The sequence below is a fragment of the Podarcis pityusensis genome (genome assembly GCF_964106645.2).
Source record: "Podarcis pityusensis genome assembly, chromosome: 12".
NCBI classification, from domain to species: Eukaryota; Metazoa; Chordata; class Lepidosauria; order Squamata; family Lacertidae; genus Podarcis; species Podarcis pityusensis.
The window spans coordinates 32,176,920-32,195,964 of NC_138037.1; the positions used below are offsets into that span (position 1 = coordinate 32,176,920).

Here is a 19,045-nt window from a genome sequence, read left to right on the forward strand (position 1 = left end):
AAATGTTTAGGGCAGACAAGAAGAGAGACTTCTCTAAAGAACTCTCATGATTAGATAAAGTGTTGTTACAAAATAAGGTTAAAATAATCTCTAAAACCTATGACACATTATTGGAGTGGGAAGTCAAAGAAGAACAGGTCAAAGATGTAATGATCGCGTGGGCTATAGTTATAGGAAAATCTATTAGTTTAACATCATGGGAGGAATTATGGAAAAAGAATTGGAAATTCACAGCCTGTGAGGCATTAAAGGAAAACCTAATCAATATGTTTTATATATGGTATTTAACACCAGGCAAAATAGCAAAAATGTATAAAACAAAAACAGGCCTGTGCTGGAGATGCAATAAAATGGAAGGGACACTCATACATATTTGGTAGACCTGTGACAAAATCAAATGCTTCTGGGGTATAGTTTACGAAGAATTAAAGAAAATGTTTAAACAAAGTTTTGTAAAGAGAACAGAAGCTTTCCTACTAGGGATAACAGACACAGATATCACAAAAGAAAATAAAAAATTATTCCTATATGCCACAGGGGCTGCTAGAATACTAATTGCCAGAAATTGGAAAAAGGAAATTACGCCAACAAAAAAGGAATGGGAAGATAAATTATTAGATTATATTGAATTGGCCAGATTGACGGAAGCAATTAGGGAACAGCCCAAACAAAAATTCCAGAAAGAATGGGAGAAATGTGGAAAATATTTTAAAAAGCAGTGCCCCCAAATAAATACCTGGTCTTGTTTCAATTAACTTCTGCAGGAAGATTGATGGTTCTTAGGTTACAATTTGGAAATATCGTAAAAATAATTCAAAAAAGAGACAGTTTAGAAGGAGAAAATAGAAAACCGTCTACAGGATGAAAGAAGTCGAAAAAGAAGAATTTGGAATCAAAATACCGTATTGACATTTTTTTCTTTTCTTTTTTGTTTTACTGTTTGGTTCTGTTTTACTGTCTTGTTTGTTTTGCTTTGGGGGTCAAGGGTAGTGGTTTGTTCTGTTTTTGTTGTTGGTGTAATTAATTTATGTTCTAAATAATTTCAATAAAATTAATTTTTAAAAAGGGGGGGAGATAACTGAGAATCATAGCATTACAAAAATGAGAAGAGACCCATGTGGCCCTTCAGATCAACTCTGACCATGCTGGTTGGGGCAAATTGGAGTTGAACAACATCTGCAGGGCTGCAAGTTCCTACCACTGGAATTCATGAAAATTATAGCTCAAAATTAATTGAGCGCAACAGGTTCCCCGTACCTGATCTACACAGACTTCTCAACAGAAATCTTACCATTCCTAACTGTAGGGCTGCCATACGTCCAGATTTTCCTGGACATTAGAGGGATTTCAAAGGCGGAATTGATGTCCAGGGGGAATTTCTGAAAGGCGGCACTTTGTCCTGGATCTTAGGCAAGTCAACCAAAAAAAAAGTGTTTCTGTAAAAAGAAAAGCTCACCAACCTTTAAGTTTTCCTTAAAAAGTGCAAAAAAACTGGGGTCTTCCTTTAAAAAAAACACTCAACAACTTTCAGGGTGTCCTGGTTTTTACTTTTTGAAATATGGCAACTCTACCTAACTGGGTATGCTAGGAACTGAATCTGACACCTTTCCCATGCAAAACATGTGTTCTACCTCTGGGCTGTAGCCCTTGGTATAAGGCAATCTAACTAAAGAATCAGTATATTTCATAACGCTGAAGATATCAAAAGGGAACTGCACACTTTGTTCAATGAAGTTGGAAGGCACCAAATACTTCTTGGGTTAGTATAAAAGAAATTAATTATTAAGTTTTTGTGAATTTTGTTTTCTAATGACTTTTACAAATAACACATTAAAGAAAACAGCTTTTGATAGTTGCATTATGGAAATATGATCTAGTTAATTAATCCATGTAATTGCATTGTATCTTAATTGTTTTGTACAGCATCCTAATTGTAGTACTAAGGGTGGCATAGAAATGCAATTATAATAATTATTATTACTATTATTAGTCAATTTTGCAGCTGCTCTGCAGACAAATCTCCCATTTATCCCAATAAGAGCTGTGCCTGCAGAGAAGCTGCAAGAGCATGAACTAAATAAGGGAAATAATAAGAAAGTGAATGAAAAATAAGATAGGGATAATTATTTCACAATAACATCATTTTTCTTCAAGGCACTTAAAAATATTTCCTTCCATGTACTTATATGGTTTTTCCAGACTAAAAAAGCTGTTAATTCAGTAAGAGAGCTGCACTTTTTAATGGATTATATAGAAATTATAGAATGCCAACTTTTTTGAGGGGATGCCCTTAATTTATACAGCCAGTGGTTCTAAAGCTAAGCATGGCCATCATTTTAAGGTAGTGTTTTCAAAAGAAAAATTGAGAGGGGCTAAAAGAAGCTTCAGGGGCCAAGGAAAGAGATCCAGGAAGCAATCCAGAAAGACATTAGTCACATGACGGGCTTTTGCATTCTTCCTATTAAAGAGAACCCCCACGGGGAATGATTGACACCAGAACCATGGTTTGGGGGAGGCAGGTTTTAACCCTCTGCTAGAGTCCTAATTTTCCCAGTAGTGATGTATGGAAGTGAGAGCTGGACCATAAAGAAGGATGATCGCCGAAGAATTGATGCTTTTGAATTACGGTGCTGGAGGAGACTCTTGAGAGTCCCATGGACTGCAAGAAGAACAAACCTATCTATTCTTAAGGAAATCAGCCCTGAGTGCTCACTGGAAGGACAGATCCTGAAGCTGAGGCTCCAATACTTTGGCCACCTCATGAGAAGAGAAGACTCCCTGGAAAAGACCCTGAGGCTGGGAAAGATTGAGGGCACAAGGAGAAGGGGACGACAGAGGACGAGATGGTTGGATAGTGTTCTCGAAGCTACCAGCATGAGTTTGACTAAACTGTGGGAGGCAGTGGAAGACAGAAGTGCCTGGCGTGCTCTGGTCCATGGGGTCATGAAGAGTCGGACACGACTAAACGACTAAACAACAACAGAGTCTTAATCCCTATCCAGATTGGGCAATTCTTCATGAGTGTTTGCATCTAGAAGAAAGCTCCCAAATCCAGACACTCTTTCAGCTTCCAAAACAGTTCACAACAATAACATTCTGTGTCAGAAAGTGATGAAACCCTACCCACAACAACACTTGTCAGTTAGTCATGGACTGCTGCCATACAAAGCATCCTATTATTTGTTTTAATGCTCTACAGATGAGGGAGGGAGTAGAACTCTCATTTTTATAGCCACCCTATCGTGTGTTATTTCCAGATTTCCAGGATAAAAGGAATACCTAGTCCCATAAAAAGTTCCCAGAGGTGCCCACTAAGGGTTTCAGCCTAAACAACCAAACAAAAAAAGCAATCATATGCTGGGTTTACATCAACTGACACGAGAGAAATGATATGATGGGTTGTGGTTCATTCATCCTTTGATTTATCTTTTAGGTGGCTCTTACACTCTCCAGTCCAAGCAACACTAAGAGTGGGATTGTAGTCATCCCTCCCTGGATCCATTCTTCCAAGGAAACGGTGCCATCATGGTCATAGTCAATTTCTTCCATCATCTCATGAAGAATCTGTTAGAATAAAGGAAGGAAATCAAATATTAAAGTAAATGACATGCATGAAAGCTGAGAACCACTTACTACACATGGAAATAGAAAGTGACATAAAGCTAAAACATTTTTTCTCACTTGAGACAATTTTACATTGGAATATGGAACAGTATAGCTTTTTAACCTATATTTGCTTTGTTTTGTTTCTCCGTTTTTAAAAACAATGTTAGCGTCTTCTTCATCTCTCAGTAGTGTTTCCTTCAATTATATCGCTGAAATTCTGACTAGCAAAGAGGGAAGTTTTGAAAAAGCACTTAAAAAAACAAACAGACTGCAGTCTTATTTGTTTATAATAGTAAATTTACTTCTAATTTACTTATAATAGTAAAAAAAAGGAAAAGAGGAGATAAAACCTCAATACATTTAAGGCGTGCTTTTGTGAAAATTCTTGCCTGCTGTCATCTGAGAGCACCAGATCTCTACAAAATGATCAGTCTGACTGGTGGATCCAAGGGCATGATCCCTTTCCATCAGGCTGCATCTAAAGGAGAGGTGGAATAGTGTGGTCTCAGCTCCATTAGCTCAGCTGAACCCAGTTGCCAGTGGACTCTTCCCTACAGCCATGACCACTGCACTCCATCACTATGTAACAGAACAAAGGAACTCAAATCTAAATATAATTATTTTCCACTTCCCTTTTGAATCACAGCTCTTTACAGTTTAACTATCAATTGTATAAAAAGGTGTAGTTAGGGAAACAGACTGGAAAGCATACAAAAATATACCCATACTTAATCCTATCTGCCACACTTAATGAGTCACTTGCTGTACCTATTCCCTGAACAGGCCTTGCAAGGGTTTTGTTTTCTCCCTAGGCAGTCGTTCTGTCAAGAGATGCTAAAACTTAAGTGCAATGGAAGGCACTCGTCAAGTTCAGAGATAAAGGGTTTGAGCGTTTAAAAAATACCTTGCATCTTATTTTAAGAGCTCAAGTGGGGTAAACCTTTGTCCATGACACAAGAATGTTATCACGAGCATACAAAAAGTTATCCCCATTTTAACATGACAGCAGCAGGCAGAAGCTGCTGCTTCGACCACTCAGGACCATTCTCCAGTCACAAATGATGCTGAATTAAGTTCCCGTTACTTTGCTGTCTGTGGCAACATTAAGCCAAAAGGTTTAACTTCAAGTCACTCTGCTATAACAGTAAAGCAGCTGGAGAAGGAGAGGTAAGAAGAGGTCAGAGAAAGGATTGCGAGCAGAGGGGTGTCCTATTTGCCATTCTTTGGTCCTCATGGGAAACTCATAAAACTAAATGTGATGCATCCTAGAGTGGCTAAATGAGAAACAGCTGTGGTCAACCTGAGGCAGCTCCATCTCCCTTGGTGCCTACCCATAAAAGCAAGCCTTGAGTTAGAGACCAGGTTGATGTCAGCAGGTTCTAGGAACACTTGTGACATGGGTGGTTGGGTGGAGTCATGAGAATGAGTGGCATTGAGTGGAGAAGTGTGTTGTGATAAGGCACTGATATCAGTATATGTTAGCAATTTGTATTAATGAGTTTTTAAAATAAATAACAATTTATTATAAATATTATGTAATATGTGCGTTGCTGTTTTAGTTTTATGTACATATTTTTTATATAACAAGTGCTATGGCGATGATCTAAATAAGCAAGCAAACAAAACGTTAACCTTAAATTAAATTATTCAAAACAGTCCTTAGATACTTTCATTATTAATTAAATCATTGACCTGAAGAAATGCTTACTGGACTGAGTTCAGTGACATCCCATTCAAGATATTCTGCAACGTGCATCATCTGAGCGATAATGTTTTCCAGTTCCTAGGCATGAAAGCAAGATACATGATCCTTGTTAAACATACTTACAAAAAATGCTTGTTAATTTATGCGTATTTCTCCTTGAATTTAATGAAGTTAACTGAATTGTTTTAACACAAACTAAACAGGTATTTTAAAATTTAATTGACAATGTTTTTTTTGGGTTTTTTGGTAAAACAAGTATTAAACCTTAATTCATCTTGTTGAAATAATATTTTAGAATTTTCAGACTGGAACACAACTGAAAGCGGAAAGGATCTACAGAATCAGGCAGGGTTGGCAAGTATTGATGGTACCACACAGAAAGATCCATTTCTTGTTTAAAAGCCAGTTCCACAGATCTAAGCATATATGGGGTGAGGTAATCCTTCAAGTAAACTAGTTTCAAGCTGCTGAGAGCTTTATATACCAACAGTAACATCATGGACTGTTGCTCTCAGGAAAAACTGTGCAAATAAACATGGCTGTCTCTGTGGAGTCATGGAGGCAAATCATTATTTTTTTTCTGCACAACTACATACAACTTAAGTGCTTCATTCCAACCTACTTGAAAACTTTTTTTTTTAAAAAAAGTTCATTTTCTTGCCTTGCTTATACAAATCCCTGTTTCATTTACATGGATTTCTTACATTGGCTTAAATCTAAAAGGTATTGTTCAGCAAGTAGAAAGAACTTCCTCACAAAGCAGTAGTTTTGTGAGATCACTTTGGTGACTTGTGCAGCGAGACTTAGTTCCCACTGACATCAGTTATGACTCAGCAAGTGCAAACAACTTAGTCGGGAACAGCTTAGTTGGGATCAAACTCTACAGCTGCAATTTTGATGAAACTATCTGTTGCGTATTTAACACAAACACCTGCAAATTCTTACAAATTTTCTGTTTCTGTCACATTACAACATTAACAAATGCTGCTATGAATTAATAAAATTACCGAGCTATCCAGGAAACCATTGCCATCTGTGTCATACAAGCGAAACATAACTAAGGAGAAAGAAAATATTAAAACCAATGAGCTCATATTTTTAATTTACATCATCAATAGACCAGAACCCTACTCAGAATTAAGCTATACTAAAACCAATGGTAGAATTTACCATCCTCCCACATACTGCCACCATTTGCAATATGCAAATGTGAAGGGAGCTGTAGTCTAACACATCTGAATGACCACAGTTTCCACAGCCCTGACTTAAGGTTTCACCCGAATCAACCTACCATCTTTTTCTGAATGAGGGCAACCACATATATTTTAACTCCGTTTTGAGCAATATTTAAATATTAAATATTTTAAAAGCAAGAATCTGTAATGAAATGGCAAATGCCCAACCTCGGAAATATTCACTAGACGTGTCAATTCCCTTCCCCACCCTATACCCTCCCCTTGAAAAACCAGATTAGATCAATCATTGCAATCACCTATCATATGTAAGTTGGAGACTTGTACGCATCTTACTTCCCCTCATAGCTTATTTCTTTTTTAAAATAATAATAATCATATTTTTGTACAGAAAATGAATTTATATGCATCACATGTGAACTGGGTAATTTACAGGTATAGCCAATATCCACGTTCCTTGTAGCGTCATCACATGACTTCATAGGCCAGTTGTATCTGAGAGTGCTTAGCACACACGTTCTTTGAGTTCCATAAATCTATAACCAGGGGACAGCCTGGGGTCCATGTGTGCAGAAGGAAAGCAGTTTCTGTGAACCAGTCTTAGGCCCAGTTTGCATTCTGTGTTAAAACCCTTGTAAAGTAAAGTAAAGTAAAGTAAAGTAAAGTAAACATTGGCTTAACATGCACAGGTGCTTTGCTTCTCTCCCACTCCTACTGGGCCACACAGGCAGCCACAAACAAACAAGTAAGAAGTAGCATAAGGCAAAAACAGACCTTGGCTTGCCATTCATGTTATATTTGGAGAGAAGCAAACCAGCAGCCTAGGTTCGGACAACACCACAAGCCAAACTTTGGTTTGTTCTTCCCCTGTGTGGCACAGCCAATGTGTCAGGTGGGAGGAGGCAAGCACTCATGCACATTAAACCATGGTTTATTTTAAACTGTAGTCCAACAGGGCATTGCAAACCAGGCCTTAGAAATCCATCCATCCATCTCTCATTCATGTACATGCACACCACACATTTTAATGAAATATAACAGAAAGGATCACACTAAGAACACAATACAGTTGGATCCATATGAATGAAATAGTCGCCATGATCTTCAGAAAATAAACTGCTTCACATGACATCCTTAGGCAAGTTATGTACTTTACAAACAGGACAAGAGTGGGGGGGGGGGGAATCTTATCTCTCAGCTTGCAGTGAACCTGAATCTCCAGCAGATAGAGCCTACTGTCTACAATTTCACAGCACATGTTATTAACAACCCATACTGCTACCAAGTGCATCAAAGACCTGAAAACATTCGAGATCTTGGGTTTTTAATGAAAGGAGAGCAATTCAGTCAATATTACACACTTTTAACTCTTACTGTTTTTTAAAGGAGGAGAAGGTCGGGACCCCAAAGGGCTTAACTAGAGAGAATGAACGTTTTGGTCCACAGATTTGCATAATGGGTTTATTTTGTGGGTACGGCAACCTCTCTCTTTGAGTTGCTTTTTACATTTAAATGACATCATGAGCTCAGCCGTACTTGCAGTCTAATGGAACAAAGATCCATCTTTGGGTTGCAACTGAGTTTGGATCATTTCCATTCTACAGGTAGCAAATCCGTAAAACATCATCTGGAAAACAAACTGCTTCAACAACCATTGATAATGGGTGATTAAAGTTGTAATCAGAGGAGATTCATTGGACACCAATGGATTTAAGTCAACTGATTTAAATGGGTCTACTATGAATATGACCTGCACTGGATATCGCCCAGGTGCTAATGGTCAGGCCCTTGCCTCTCAGAGCTTTTCTACAAAATGAGCTGAAATCAGTTTTATTAATCCCACATCTTTAAGCATGTTAATTGTCAAAATCTGAAAAATCAGCTGATGCAGGGTTTGTGAAAATGTATCATGTCATTTTCATGTTGAAGTTGATCATATGGGCCAGGATCAAATATTGATCATTACATTTTTTTATAAAGTGGGAAATTTGTGACATTCTGGCATTTGAATTTTCATAATTGATTGAATTCAATTAACTTTTACTCAGAGTAGACCCACAGAAATGGGTCCAATGGGTGTACTCTGAGTAAAACCTCTCTATTTACAAATGATGATCCAAATAAATAGGTACACACTTGAGTTTATAAAACCTAAGAGAGAAAGTTGAAAGCAAAGCTTCAGAAAATCAATTTATATACAGTGGTACCTCGGGTTAAGTACTTAATTCATTCCGGAGGTCCGTTCTTAACCTGAAACTGTTCTTAACCTGAAGCACCACTTTAGCTAATGAGGCCTCCCACTGCTGCCGCGCCGCCGGAGCACAATTTCTGTTCTCATCCTGAAGCAAAGTTCTTAACCTTAAGCACTATTTCTGGGGTGGCGGAATCTGTAACCTGAAGCGTATGTAACTTGAAGCATGTGTAACCTGAGGTACCACTGTAGTCACATTATAGATATCTTCATATATGGGTCAATAAGCCTTGAATGGAGATTGTAACAAATTGTCATAAACATCTTTTACACCTCAAATTTGCAACAATTAGATACAACTGCCATTGGTTAACTGAGTTTAAAAAACACACACAAAACCAGCATGGATATACTTTACGTATACTACATACATTCTAGTTTGTCTTCAGGTCTTCCTCTTTCAAGAAGGGAAAGATAACAAACAATATCTTTCAACTGGATAACTTCCGGTATGTGCAAAGTGGAGGGCGGTGGGCGAGATGGTGTCATGCTTTTAGTAATTCGCAAACCTGAAATAATATTCACATTTTTTTATTTTAAGAAAATGCTTACCAATAAAGCAGAACTTTTTAAAAATAACTTCCCACATTTGATTTCCTGCTCAGAAAAACTTATTTCTCCCTGTAGCATCTGTGAAACCTGTTGCCATTTTTTGTACCAATGATGGGCAAAACCTAGAATGGAGAACCACTGCCTTCTTTGGGCAGATCCTGTCTCTGGAGGGGCCCTGTCTTCACCCCTGCTACCCAACTGAGCTTCCAGGGAGCGGTAGATTAGCATTTCCATTAGAAGGAAGGAAAACAGCAACAGAGCAATCTTTTCAGTAGCTGCTTTTCTTTCTTGTTAGACACTGAGAAAGTGGCAGAAGAGTGGAGGGAGGTTGGAGAACAAGAGGATAAAGTTCAGCTAGGATAATAAAAAGGGAGTACAATGAATGCGGTATTCTATGTTCTGCTATTCCCACCAGTTTTTCAGATACAAATGTGAGGAAGAGAATAGCAGCTGCCCCAAACACCAAAGATGCCTTAACTCCTTAGCCTGGTGGAAAGCATCAGTTGAAAGCAACCTGCCGTTAAACTCCTTAGAAGGGACAGGAACAGTTCTGGAAGGCAGGGTTAAGTGCAAGTGTAGATGGATGGAGAGGAGAGTCAGAAAGACCCCAGTCCATCGATACAATGATAAACAGTCATTACTTCTCCCAAAGAATCCTGGGAACTGGTTTGTTAAGGGTGCTGAGAGTTGTTAGAAGGCTGGGTTTCCCCATTATAAAAACTGCAAACTAGAGCTTTTCACCATGCTCAAAAGCATCTCTCTCTTTCTCTCTCTCTCTCTCTCTCTGTTTCACACACACACACACACACACACACACACAGAAACTTTTGTTTAACACCCAGCTTAATGAGGAATTTCAACGAATCAAAAGGTTTCTCACTTCTTTTGTTAGGTGTCCAAATGTTTTTAATTAACAGTACTATGCTACTGGTTTTTTGCTCCTCAGGTTAACTGAGAATATTTGCACCTTCATGTAAACTTACCTGCCGTTATTTTTTAAAACAGCATAGTATAATTTGAATGTGCAACTTTTGTTTTTGAAGGCAATTTGGACACAAAAAGCCCTCTTAGAACACACCATTTATTTGCTTAGTGCAAGGAACAAAACCTAGTACGTATTAATTAACAGCAATCCCCCGAACAGCACATTATCCAAACAAAAACAAGACAATTAAAAGTCCTTGTACAAGCCACGGCAGTAATACAAATACAATCTGGTCCCAGTAATTTCAATGGGCATTGAGTGCTGGAAGGGGAAAAAAACCTAAATAAGAACTAAGCTGTATACTGAAGCACCCCCAATCCTTGTGCTTCAATAGAAAATGCAGAGGCCTACTATCCATGTAACTTTCCATACTTAATGAATATCGTTGTGAGTTTGTGTGGGGCCAGATTCGCCTAAATTTCTGGATGCCAGATTCACCCCATAATGCTCTGGTTCACCAGAAGCAGCTTAGTCATGCTGGCCAAATGACCCGGAAGCTGTATGCCGGCTCCCTCGGCCAATAAAGCGAGATGAGCGCCACAACTCCAGAGTTGGCTGCGACTGGACCTAATGGTCAGAGGTCCCTTTACCTTTTTACCTGGATGTAGTAAACGTCAGATCTAATCAAGTTCTGATTAAACGTTGCTAAACACAGAACCCCCGCTGGATTTAGTTATGCTAACAAGCCAAGCCAACTTGTCAATGCCAGCTGGATGGCCCACTGAGCATCTCGGGGGTCGAACCACGTGTCCTGGTTCCACTGAAAACAATGCTTCAAGAAGAGTGGTTTGGATTGGAGAATCAGCTGGGGGTATTAACTATTCCCCTGTCAATTTGTTGCCCGAACAATGGCTTTTCCTCCTACAGCATTTTCAAACATGTATTTGTTAAAGACTACATTCAGTACGGCTAACTCCAGCAAAGCTCCTGGCGTGACCCTTTATCCCTCTCTGCCCAAACTGAAATTGTGACTGCTGTTTTTCTCCCTCTCCCACTAGCTGAAGGCTGAGTCATCCCTAAAAGATGTGAGTCACTAAGGAGTATGAAAGCCTTTTCATTAAATCCTCGATCAGGTGGCACGTTAACCAAAACTATAACGATAGGTCGAGTGATAACAATAACAAAGACAGCCAAGCACCACATTTTATCTATTTATTTATTTATTTATTTACTTACCTCCTGGAAGGAGCGGGGGCTTATTCTTTACCATAGGACTACTATAAGGGATTTTGCTGCCAAATGAGGTAAATAGGTGCTCACAAAATTCTTCTGGGAGGTCAGCCTCCAGGAAAGTCTTCATAAATAACTTGAATCCTTCTAAGTCAATTGTCTGTAGAAGAAGACAGGGAATTATCTATACCTGAGTATTTTAGGATGAAACGTAATGTTTTGTTTTGAAAGGTGGCACATAAATTTCTAAAAATATATAAAGATCATTGCAGGCACAAGGCCTCTATCACACATGGGATGTGCACACATATGACCATTTTTCAACTGACATTGAATTCTGTATTTCTTTTATACTTATTAGCCCAGTTTGTATGTCACAGTAAACCAGGCTTAATGATTCATAGTGAACACACCTATCTGAGCTGTCTGTTTCCTCCACATACTAGTGAGGACAAGACAAACCATGATCCCTGGCCTTAGTGTTATGTCTAAACCAGAGATAATAGTTGTTTCACTCCAGCACCCTGCAATGCAGGAATCACAACTAAAGCATCCATGACAGATGGTCATATGTTTAAAAACTTCCAATGAAGGAGAGTCCACAACCTCCCAAGGGAGTCTGTTCCACTGTCAAACAGCTCTTACTGAAAGAAAGTTCTTCCTAATGTTTAATCAGAATCTCCTTTCTTGTAACTAGAATCCATTGGGTTGAGTCCTACTATCTGGAGCAGGAGAAAACAAGCTTGCTCCATTTCCCACGTGACAGCCCTTTAGATATTTGAAGACTATCAGCACATCTCCTCTCAGTCTCCTCTTTTCCAGGCTAAACATACCCAGCTCTCTCAACTGTTCCTCCTAAGGCTAGGTTTCCAGACCCTTGATCATCTTGGTTGCCTTTCCCTGCACATGTTCCAGCTCGTCAATATCCTTCTTAAATTGTGGTGCCCAGAACTGGAAACCGTATTCCACGTGTGGTCTGAGCAAGGCAGAATAGAGTGGTATCATTACTTCCCTTGCTCTGGACACTATACTTTGGCTGATGCAGCCTAGGATAGCATTAGCTTTATTTGCTATTGCAAATGGTAAAAGGTAAAGGACCCGGACGGTTAAGTACAGTCAGAGGCGAGTATGGGGTTGCGGTGCTCATCTCGCTTTCAGGCCAAGGGACCTGGCGTTTGTCCACAGACAGCTTTTTGGGTCATGTTGCCAGCATGACTAAACTGCATCTGGTGCAAAGGAACACCATGACAGAAACCAGAGTGCATGGAAATACCGTTTACCTTCCCGCCAAAGCAGTACCTATTTATCTACTTGCACTGGCGTGTTTTCAAACCGCTAGGTTTGTAGGAGCTGGGACACAGCAACAGGAGCTTACCTTGTTGTGTGGATTCGAACCACCAACCTTCTGATTGGCAAGCCCAAGGGGCTCAGTGGTTTAGACCACAGCACCACCCGCATCACTGTTGACTCACACAACCTAATGACAAGCATGTAATTCTGGACACACACACCCCACCCCTCCAGCAATAGTCAAACTCTTAACTGTCTATAGATCAACACTGTTGATGCTGATTTTTGTGTGTGTAGCAGCAGGAGGGAGGGAAACTTATTAAGTACTGATGCTAAAGGTGCAGCACTTCTCCATCACACAAATTTCATCCTTGGTCTTCTAAACGACAGTATTAGAAAATAGCAATCTGTTTTACATACTTTTAGATTAAGACTGCAAGTTCTTCCAGTCCAGTAAGGAGCAACTTCTTATTTGTATGAAGGCAAAGAATGTAGTACACAACACCAGAATACAAAACTAATGAAATAGCAGACTCTGCATCTGTGATGTCTTGGAAGAAATATCCTGAGAGCAATTTTAATGGGAGAGGTAAGCTTATTCATTTTTTACAGCTGGTGGTCAAGAATATTCATCCACTTTATTATGTCCCTGCGTCACCAAGCTTGTGGGAACCATGTGAGGTAAGAATTATTAGTCCACACTGTCCTCTAAACACAGCCGCTCACTCCTGCTCTGTGTGTCATGGCAAACACACTAAAAATAAATTGCAGTATCTGTATGCAAACAGCTACAAATAATGAGATACCTCTTTTCCCTAATTGCAAGGGAAAGCAAGCAATATGCCTTTGCCCTACGTAGTCCGACAAATGCACAGCCACCATAATCATAAATGAAAGCAGTATGAGAAGAGAGGGGTGGTGAATCATACGGAAATCATTTACGACACCCATAACCAAAAATCATGTCTGGCATAATTTAGAGAATATTATTAAGCATGTCAATAAGAGTGATACATGCACATGACTTTCAGGCTGCACAATATATTTTGTTGAAGCATCCTTATAAAGTTCCTTTAAGCATGCGCCTACTCCGTCCAAGAGGCTGATGACTAGTAGGTATACAAATACAAAGGACATAGTTCCTCATTCTCGAGGTGTACAATGTGAAAATAGCCAAAGGAGGTTTAAAAACATGCAAGACTGTATACAAAGAAATATATTTCTATTGCTCTAACTTAGTCAATTCTTTCCCACACTCTTAGGTGGAATCCACACACACATAAAAAAAGCTGCGAAAAAGCTTTTTTGGGGGGAAAAGTTTCAAAAAATACATTGAATTTTGCATAGCTCACTATCGCCATCTAGTGTCACATTTGTATATTTTACTTTACAACACATTTGAAAAGTTTTATTCGCAGCTGTGTAACTTCGAAAGCACATCAAAGTGCAAGTAGATAAATAGGTACTGCTCCGGCGGGAAGGCAAACGGCGTTTCTGTGCACTGCTCTGGTTTGCCAGAAGTGGCTTAGTCATGCTGGCCACATGACCTGGAAGCTGTACAGCGGCTCCCTCAACCAATAAAGCAAGATGAGTGCCGCAACTCCAGAGTCGGCCACGACCGGACCTAATGGTCAGGGGTCCCTTTACCTTTTTTAACTGAGTCCTTACTCCTCAAAATGGGACCACAAAATAGGAGCCACTCTCTCTCTCTATCAAGAGACCTTTCTAAGTTAAGGAGCCATTATGAACAAGGGTGTTCACAGGTGATAGGGTAGAAGAACATCTCATTCTACAGATAAGGACTTTGACAAAAGCAAGTCAGACACACCAGCTTAAAGCCACAGTTTTACAAAATATGGACCAAGACAATGAATCACTAGTCTCTAGTTCCAACAATATCTATAACACCCAGTGTCATGAATTAGGCTTCTCCCGCTATTCTGTGACTGGAGTTTATAAGGATAATTAGGCAACTAGATAATGCATCTCATGCGAATTCTGAAAATCTGATTGTTCATATACATAATGCTCTATCCATCTCTTTTGGAAAATAAATAACATACAGTCCAATCCTGATCTCCATGAGTATTCCAATGTGCACAGAATGCTATTTTAAGAATAGGCTTACTTACTCCATATAATACTGGAGCTGTTCTGTACATACCACAAGGATGCAATCTTAACAGGAAAGTTCATGTATACGACAGCACAATGGAGACCCTGTCTTTGCAGGGTCCAGCAAAACATGTGTCTTCACCTTTCACACAAAACAGCAGCAATAAAGTCTATTCATGATTTTCCCAACAAACAATGGTGCGGGTGGAGGTGGGGTGGAACAGTATGAAAGTGAAGTTACCATGAAGTCAATAGTCTACATTTTCTGTAACTGTATTATTTTTGCAGACGTGCATGCAACTAGAAAAAAGTATCAAGAGTTCTGCAAAGCTCCACAAAACCAGTAACATGCCAGATATATTATAAACAAACAAAAAACCACCAACAGTGCTTACTTGTTTAAGAATATCTTGCTTCTGGGGTGCATGAAAGAAAAGAAAAATATATAAATAATAGTAAGACAGTCCAGCAATTATGAATTTCTTTTATTTAAAAAACAGCATTTTCAGCTGAAAGTCTTTTTACAACTATGAAGATCAGAAAGTAATAATGTGGTAAGTGATAATAAGTCTCTTTATATGTAGTTAGTAATAAGCACAAAGAAATTGCTCTAGCACAAACTAACAAATGGTATAAACTTTGGATAGCCCCTTTTTTGGCCATGTAGCAATGTCACTTCATTTGCATATGAATTAGCACACCAGGAAGGCACAAGTTACCATGTCTGGTGTGGGTCTGGAAAATCGCTAATGTTGCAGGAGTACGATTGAAGGGTCCAGCTGAAACAAGACCCCAAATGGGTAAGTTCTGATTGCTTGTTTCCACCATTTTTAATGTAGGTGTGCAAGGAACTGCTATATTTGTACTGAATGTTCCCAGTGAACAGGCTACCTTTAATGATCTACCGGTAATTACACCCAACTTTGCCCAATTTCTCTCACTTGACAAAGGTGAATCTCTCTCTATGGTCCTAAAGGGGATTCAGCAGCATCTCACACTCATCATTACAACCATCCATTGATTTCATTCCCATTTTACAGGTAAGGAATTTAATGAAATATTGCACCCATGACCACAATCAGGATATGGCTCAAAACTGCCACACAGCCACATTTAGGTTCTGGATGCAAGACACCACCTGCCTATAAGTTATATGCATGTGGGCTCGCTGCATGGTCCTGCCAAAATCATGGGCACAGAATCCACATAGGTTTATTCAGTTCACAAAGCAAAAACCATGCATGGAGGGTGGAGACCACCAGCCAAAACCCCAACTGCAGCTCTTTGCACAGAGCTGTTGATTTGCCAGAGTCCAACTTTATATCAATTGGAGCACAAAGTGTCAGGCAACTTTAAAAATTGAAAAGAGAGCAGAAAAAGTAGAATGCAAAACATTAATTTCAATCAACTAGTGCAAATATCTAAAAGTTAGAAAAGACAGACAAAGTTACCCCTTCAGGATTGTACTTTGCTAGCACACCATTACCATGGAATTCTTCCAAAACATCCTTAATTTTCTTTGTAGAATCTGCAATGAGGGATGACATCAATTTATTCATCTTGTACAAAACAAGGAATACAAAGTACAGTATATTTAAATCAGTCATCCACCCCAAAACCAAAGCCTGTTTTCAACAAATAGTCAAAATTTCAATCCTCCAAATGAACAGAAGAAAAACCAACAGAATGGCAGAAGATTAGATAAACATTAATGAATAACAACACATGCATAGGCTAAATTATAAACATTAATGCTTCTCCCAGCAGTTATTTAAAGGTTACTTATTGCTGCCTAAATCATACTACTACAATACTATGCACAATATAAAGTGAGTACCAACAGAATGATATCCAAGGATTCCCAGACAATATTGAAGCAAAATCCTTTTAATTCCTAGAGAAAAAAATAGGTTTTTCCAAGAACAGCCAGAAAAAAAATAGCAGTTTTTAGTCCCATCCTTCATCAGAGATGTCTGCTAGAAAAGCAAGGACAGGAGGCATGAGGATCACAAGGAGCCTAACGTTATGACCCTATAGGAAACTTTTAATATTTCAGAACCACAAATGAGGAATAGCAAGCTTAGAAGAACAAGAGGTCAATGAGTTTATAATCTAAAAAGAAGAGCAATATATAATTACTAATAGGTGGTGGAAAATGTAAACTGGAACATAAAATTCATGAGCTACATGAAAATGTAAGGTGGATCAAAGAAGTCTTCAGAAGAATTGTTTGGAACAGATTTTGTAAATATTTGGTGACAATGCCCTAGAATCATAATACTGTACTAGAAGACAGATATTTTCGTGACTTACAATATTTCTCAGTTATCTGCTTCATGGTGTTCTAGTGTTTATACTTGTACACAAATTGCAACAGCTGGTGTTTTAATTATTAGTTTCAATGCTTAGTTGTTTAGACGTGTTTGCATTTTATACTCAAAGGCCAGTGGCTGATGCAAATGGCAGCCATAGCAAAAGCAGTTCAGACAGAGACTGTGGTGCTGGAGGAGAAAAGGGGGATGAACATTTTCTCTCTGTTCCATTTTCTCAATGAAAGTTGCACATGCAGAGTGCTGCTACTTGCCGTGTTAGGGGAAAGTTGCGCACAGCATGCATGTCAAAGTGCCAGGTAGGGGTTTTTGTGTGTCTTACATGTGTGAAAGAAATTGATCAGGGTCAGCCTTCTCCAGCCCGCTATCCTCCAGATGTTATAGATTACAACTCCCATTAGCCTCAACCAGCACGGCTGTTGTTATAGTCCAAAATACACGAAGGCCACCAGGTTGGGGAAGGCTTGTTTAAACTAAAAATGAACTCCATTCTTGATTCAGTATATAGAACCATGAAGTCTCCTAACCTAAATAAACACTCCCTATCAATGGTACCTTACAAATCTAGAACTGGTTTGTAAAACATGGACACTATAAGTCTGCATGATGCATTGGAATTTAAATAAATTATGCTATCTAGTTTTCAAATGCAGTGTATGTCCAGAAGGATGCAAATGTACAATTGTGTACACACAATGCCTGATTTTACGTTCCTTGCACTTCATAGGATGCTGCTTCAGAGGACTTCACTTTTGGGGGACATAGCCGCCAATACCAGAAGGCACCTAATATTACAAATTGCTTTGCATTCTGTTGATGTAAACATCCCAAATTTATTGAGTGGCAGTACAAGTTTCAGAAAATCAGGGATTGTGACAATTTAAGTATCAATTACAGTGGCACCTCGGGTTAGGAGGTCCGTTCTTAACCCGACACTGTTCTTAACCTGAGGTACCACTTTAGCTAATGGGGCCTCCCGCTACTGCCATGCGATTTCTGTTCTCATCCTGAAGCAAAGTTCTTAACCTGAGATACTATTTCTGGGTTAGTGGAGTCTGTAACCTGAAGTGTCTGTAACTTGTGGTACCACTGTATCCATAAAATGAGAACAAAAATCAAGTAAGTAGCTTTTAATTTACTCCCTTCTTATATAATCTATATCCTGTTTCCAAACCTATGGGGTTTTGTGAGGGCATAACGTTTGTTTTTATTTTTTGGACAGGTTTGCAATCTAATTTTCCAATATTATTTTCAAAGTGATTTATGCTGCAATCCTAACTTCCCCCGCCCCCACCATGCCATTTATCTGGGAGTAAGTCTCATTGAATTCAAGAGGACTTACTTCTGAGTAGACACAGTTGGGATTGTGCTGTGATGTATGTGCTGGTACTTTCTGGATGTACAGAAAAAACAAGTGTCCATCAAAATATGCCCCCACCCCAGCGCACAATAGGCAACAAGTTCTCTTTAAGAGCAAAAAGTTGCCACTGCTATGGCTTCAATTTATTGAATTAAGAATCTGAATTCTAATCCCACCCACACCAAGTAGAACTCTAAAATACCGAAGGAAATGGAGAAATAAGAATTCTTCCAGTTAATGGCTGTATTTACAAGCAACCCCCTCACTTAATTAACAAGAGTGGGGATGGAGAGGTTAGCAAAAAATTGCAAAATGAACCTCAAACCTTCCTAATATAAGACATAAAAAAATGAAAGTGTTTTTTTCTCTGCTGTAAACTAGTCTGTCTATTGCATTTTCTGAAAGCAGAGTTTTTATTATGTACTTTCATTTATGTGTATGCCTTGCGAAAATGTCAACACAGCAAACTGGATAGATGCAAGGTATAA

General features: G+C 39.0%; 1 protein-coding gene across 6 annotated transcripts in view; it reads right to left on the bottom strand.

The window, feature by feature from the left end:
• The window catches only part of DGKB (diacylglycerol kinase beta), a 253,677-nt gene that overhangs the window by 189,739 nt on the left and 44,893 nt on the right, over positions 1-19,045 (bottom strand). For all 6 annotated transcript variants that reach the window (XM_080974724.1, XM_080974726.1, XM_080974722.1 and 3 more), the window contains 7 exons: positions 16,319-16,395; positions 15,263-15,283; positions 11,469-11,622; positions 9,127-9,264; positions 6,319-6,368; positions 5,315-5,389; positions 3,445-3,564 (listed from right to left, as the gene is read on the bottom strand). In XM_080974724.1, coding sequence (XP_080830850.1) covers positions 3,445-3,564; positions 5,315-5,389; positions 6,319-6,368; positions 9,127-9,264; positions 11,469-11,622; positions 15,263-15,283; positions 16,319-16,395 — 635 coding nt within the window. The remainder of the gene's footprint in view (positions 1-3,444; positions 3,565-5,314; positions 5,390-6,318; positions 6,369-9,126; positions 9,265-11,468; positions 11,623-15,262; positions 15,284-16,318; positions 16,396-19,045) is intronic.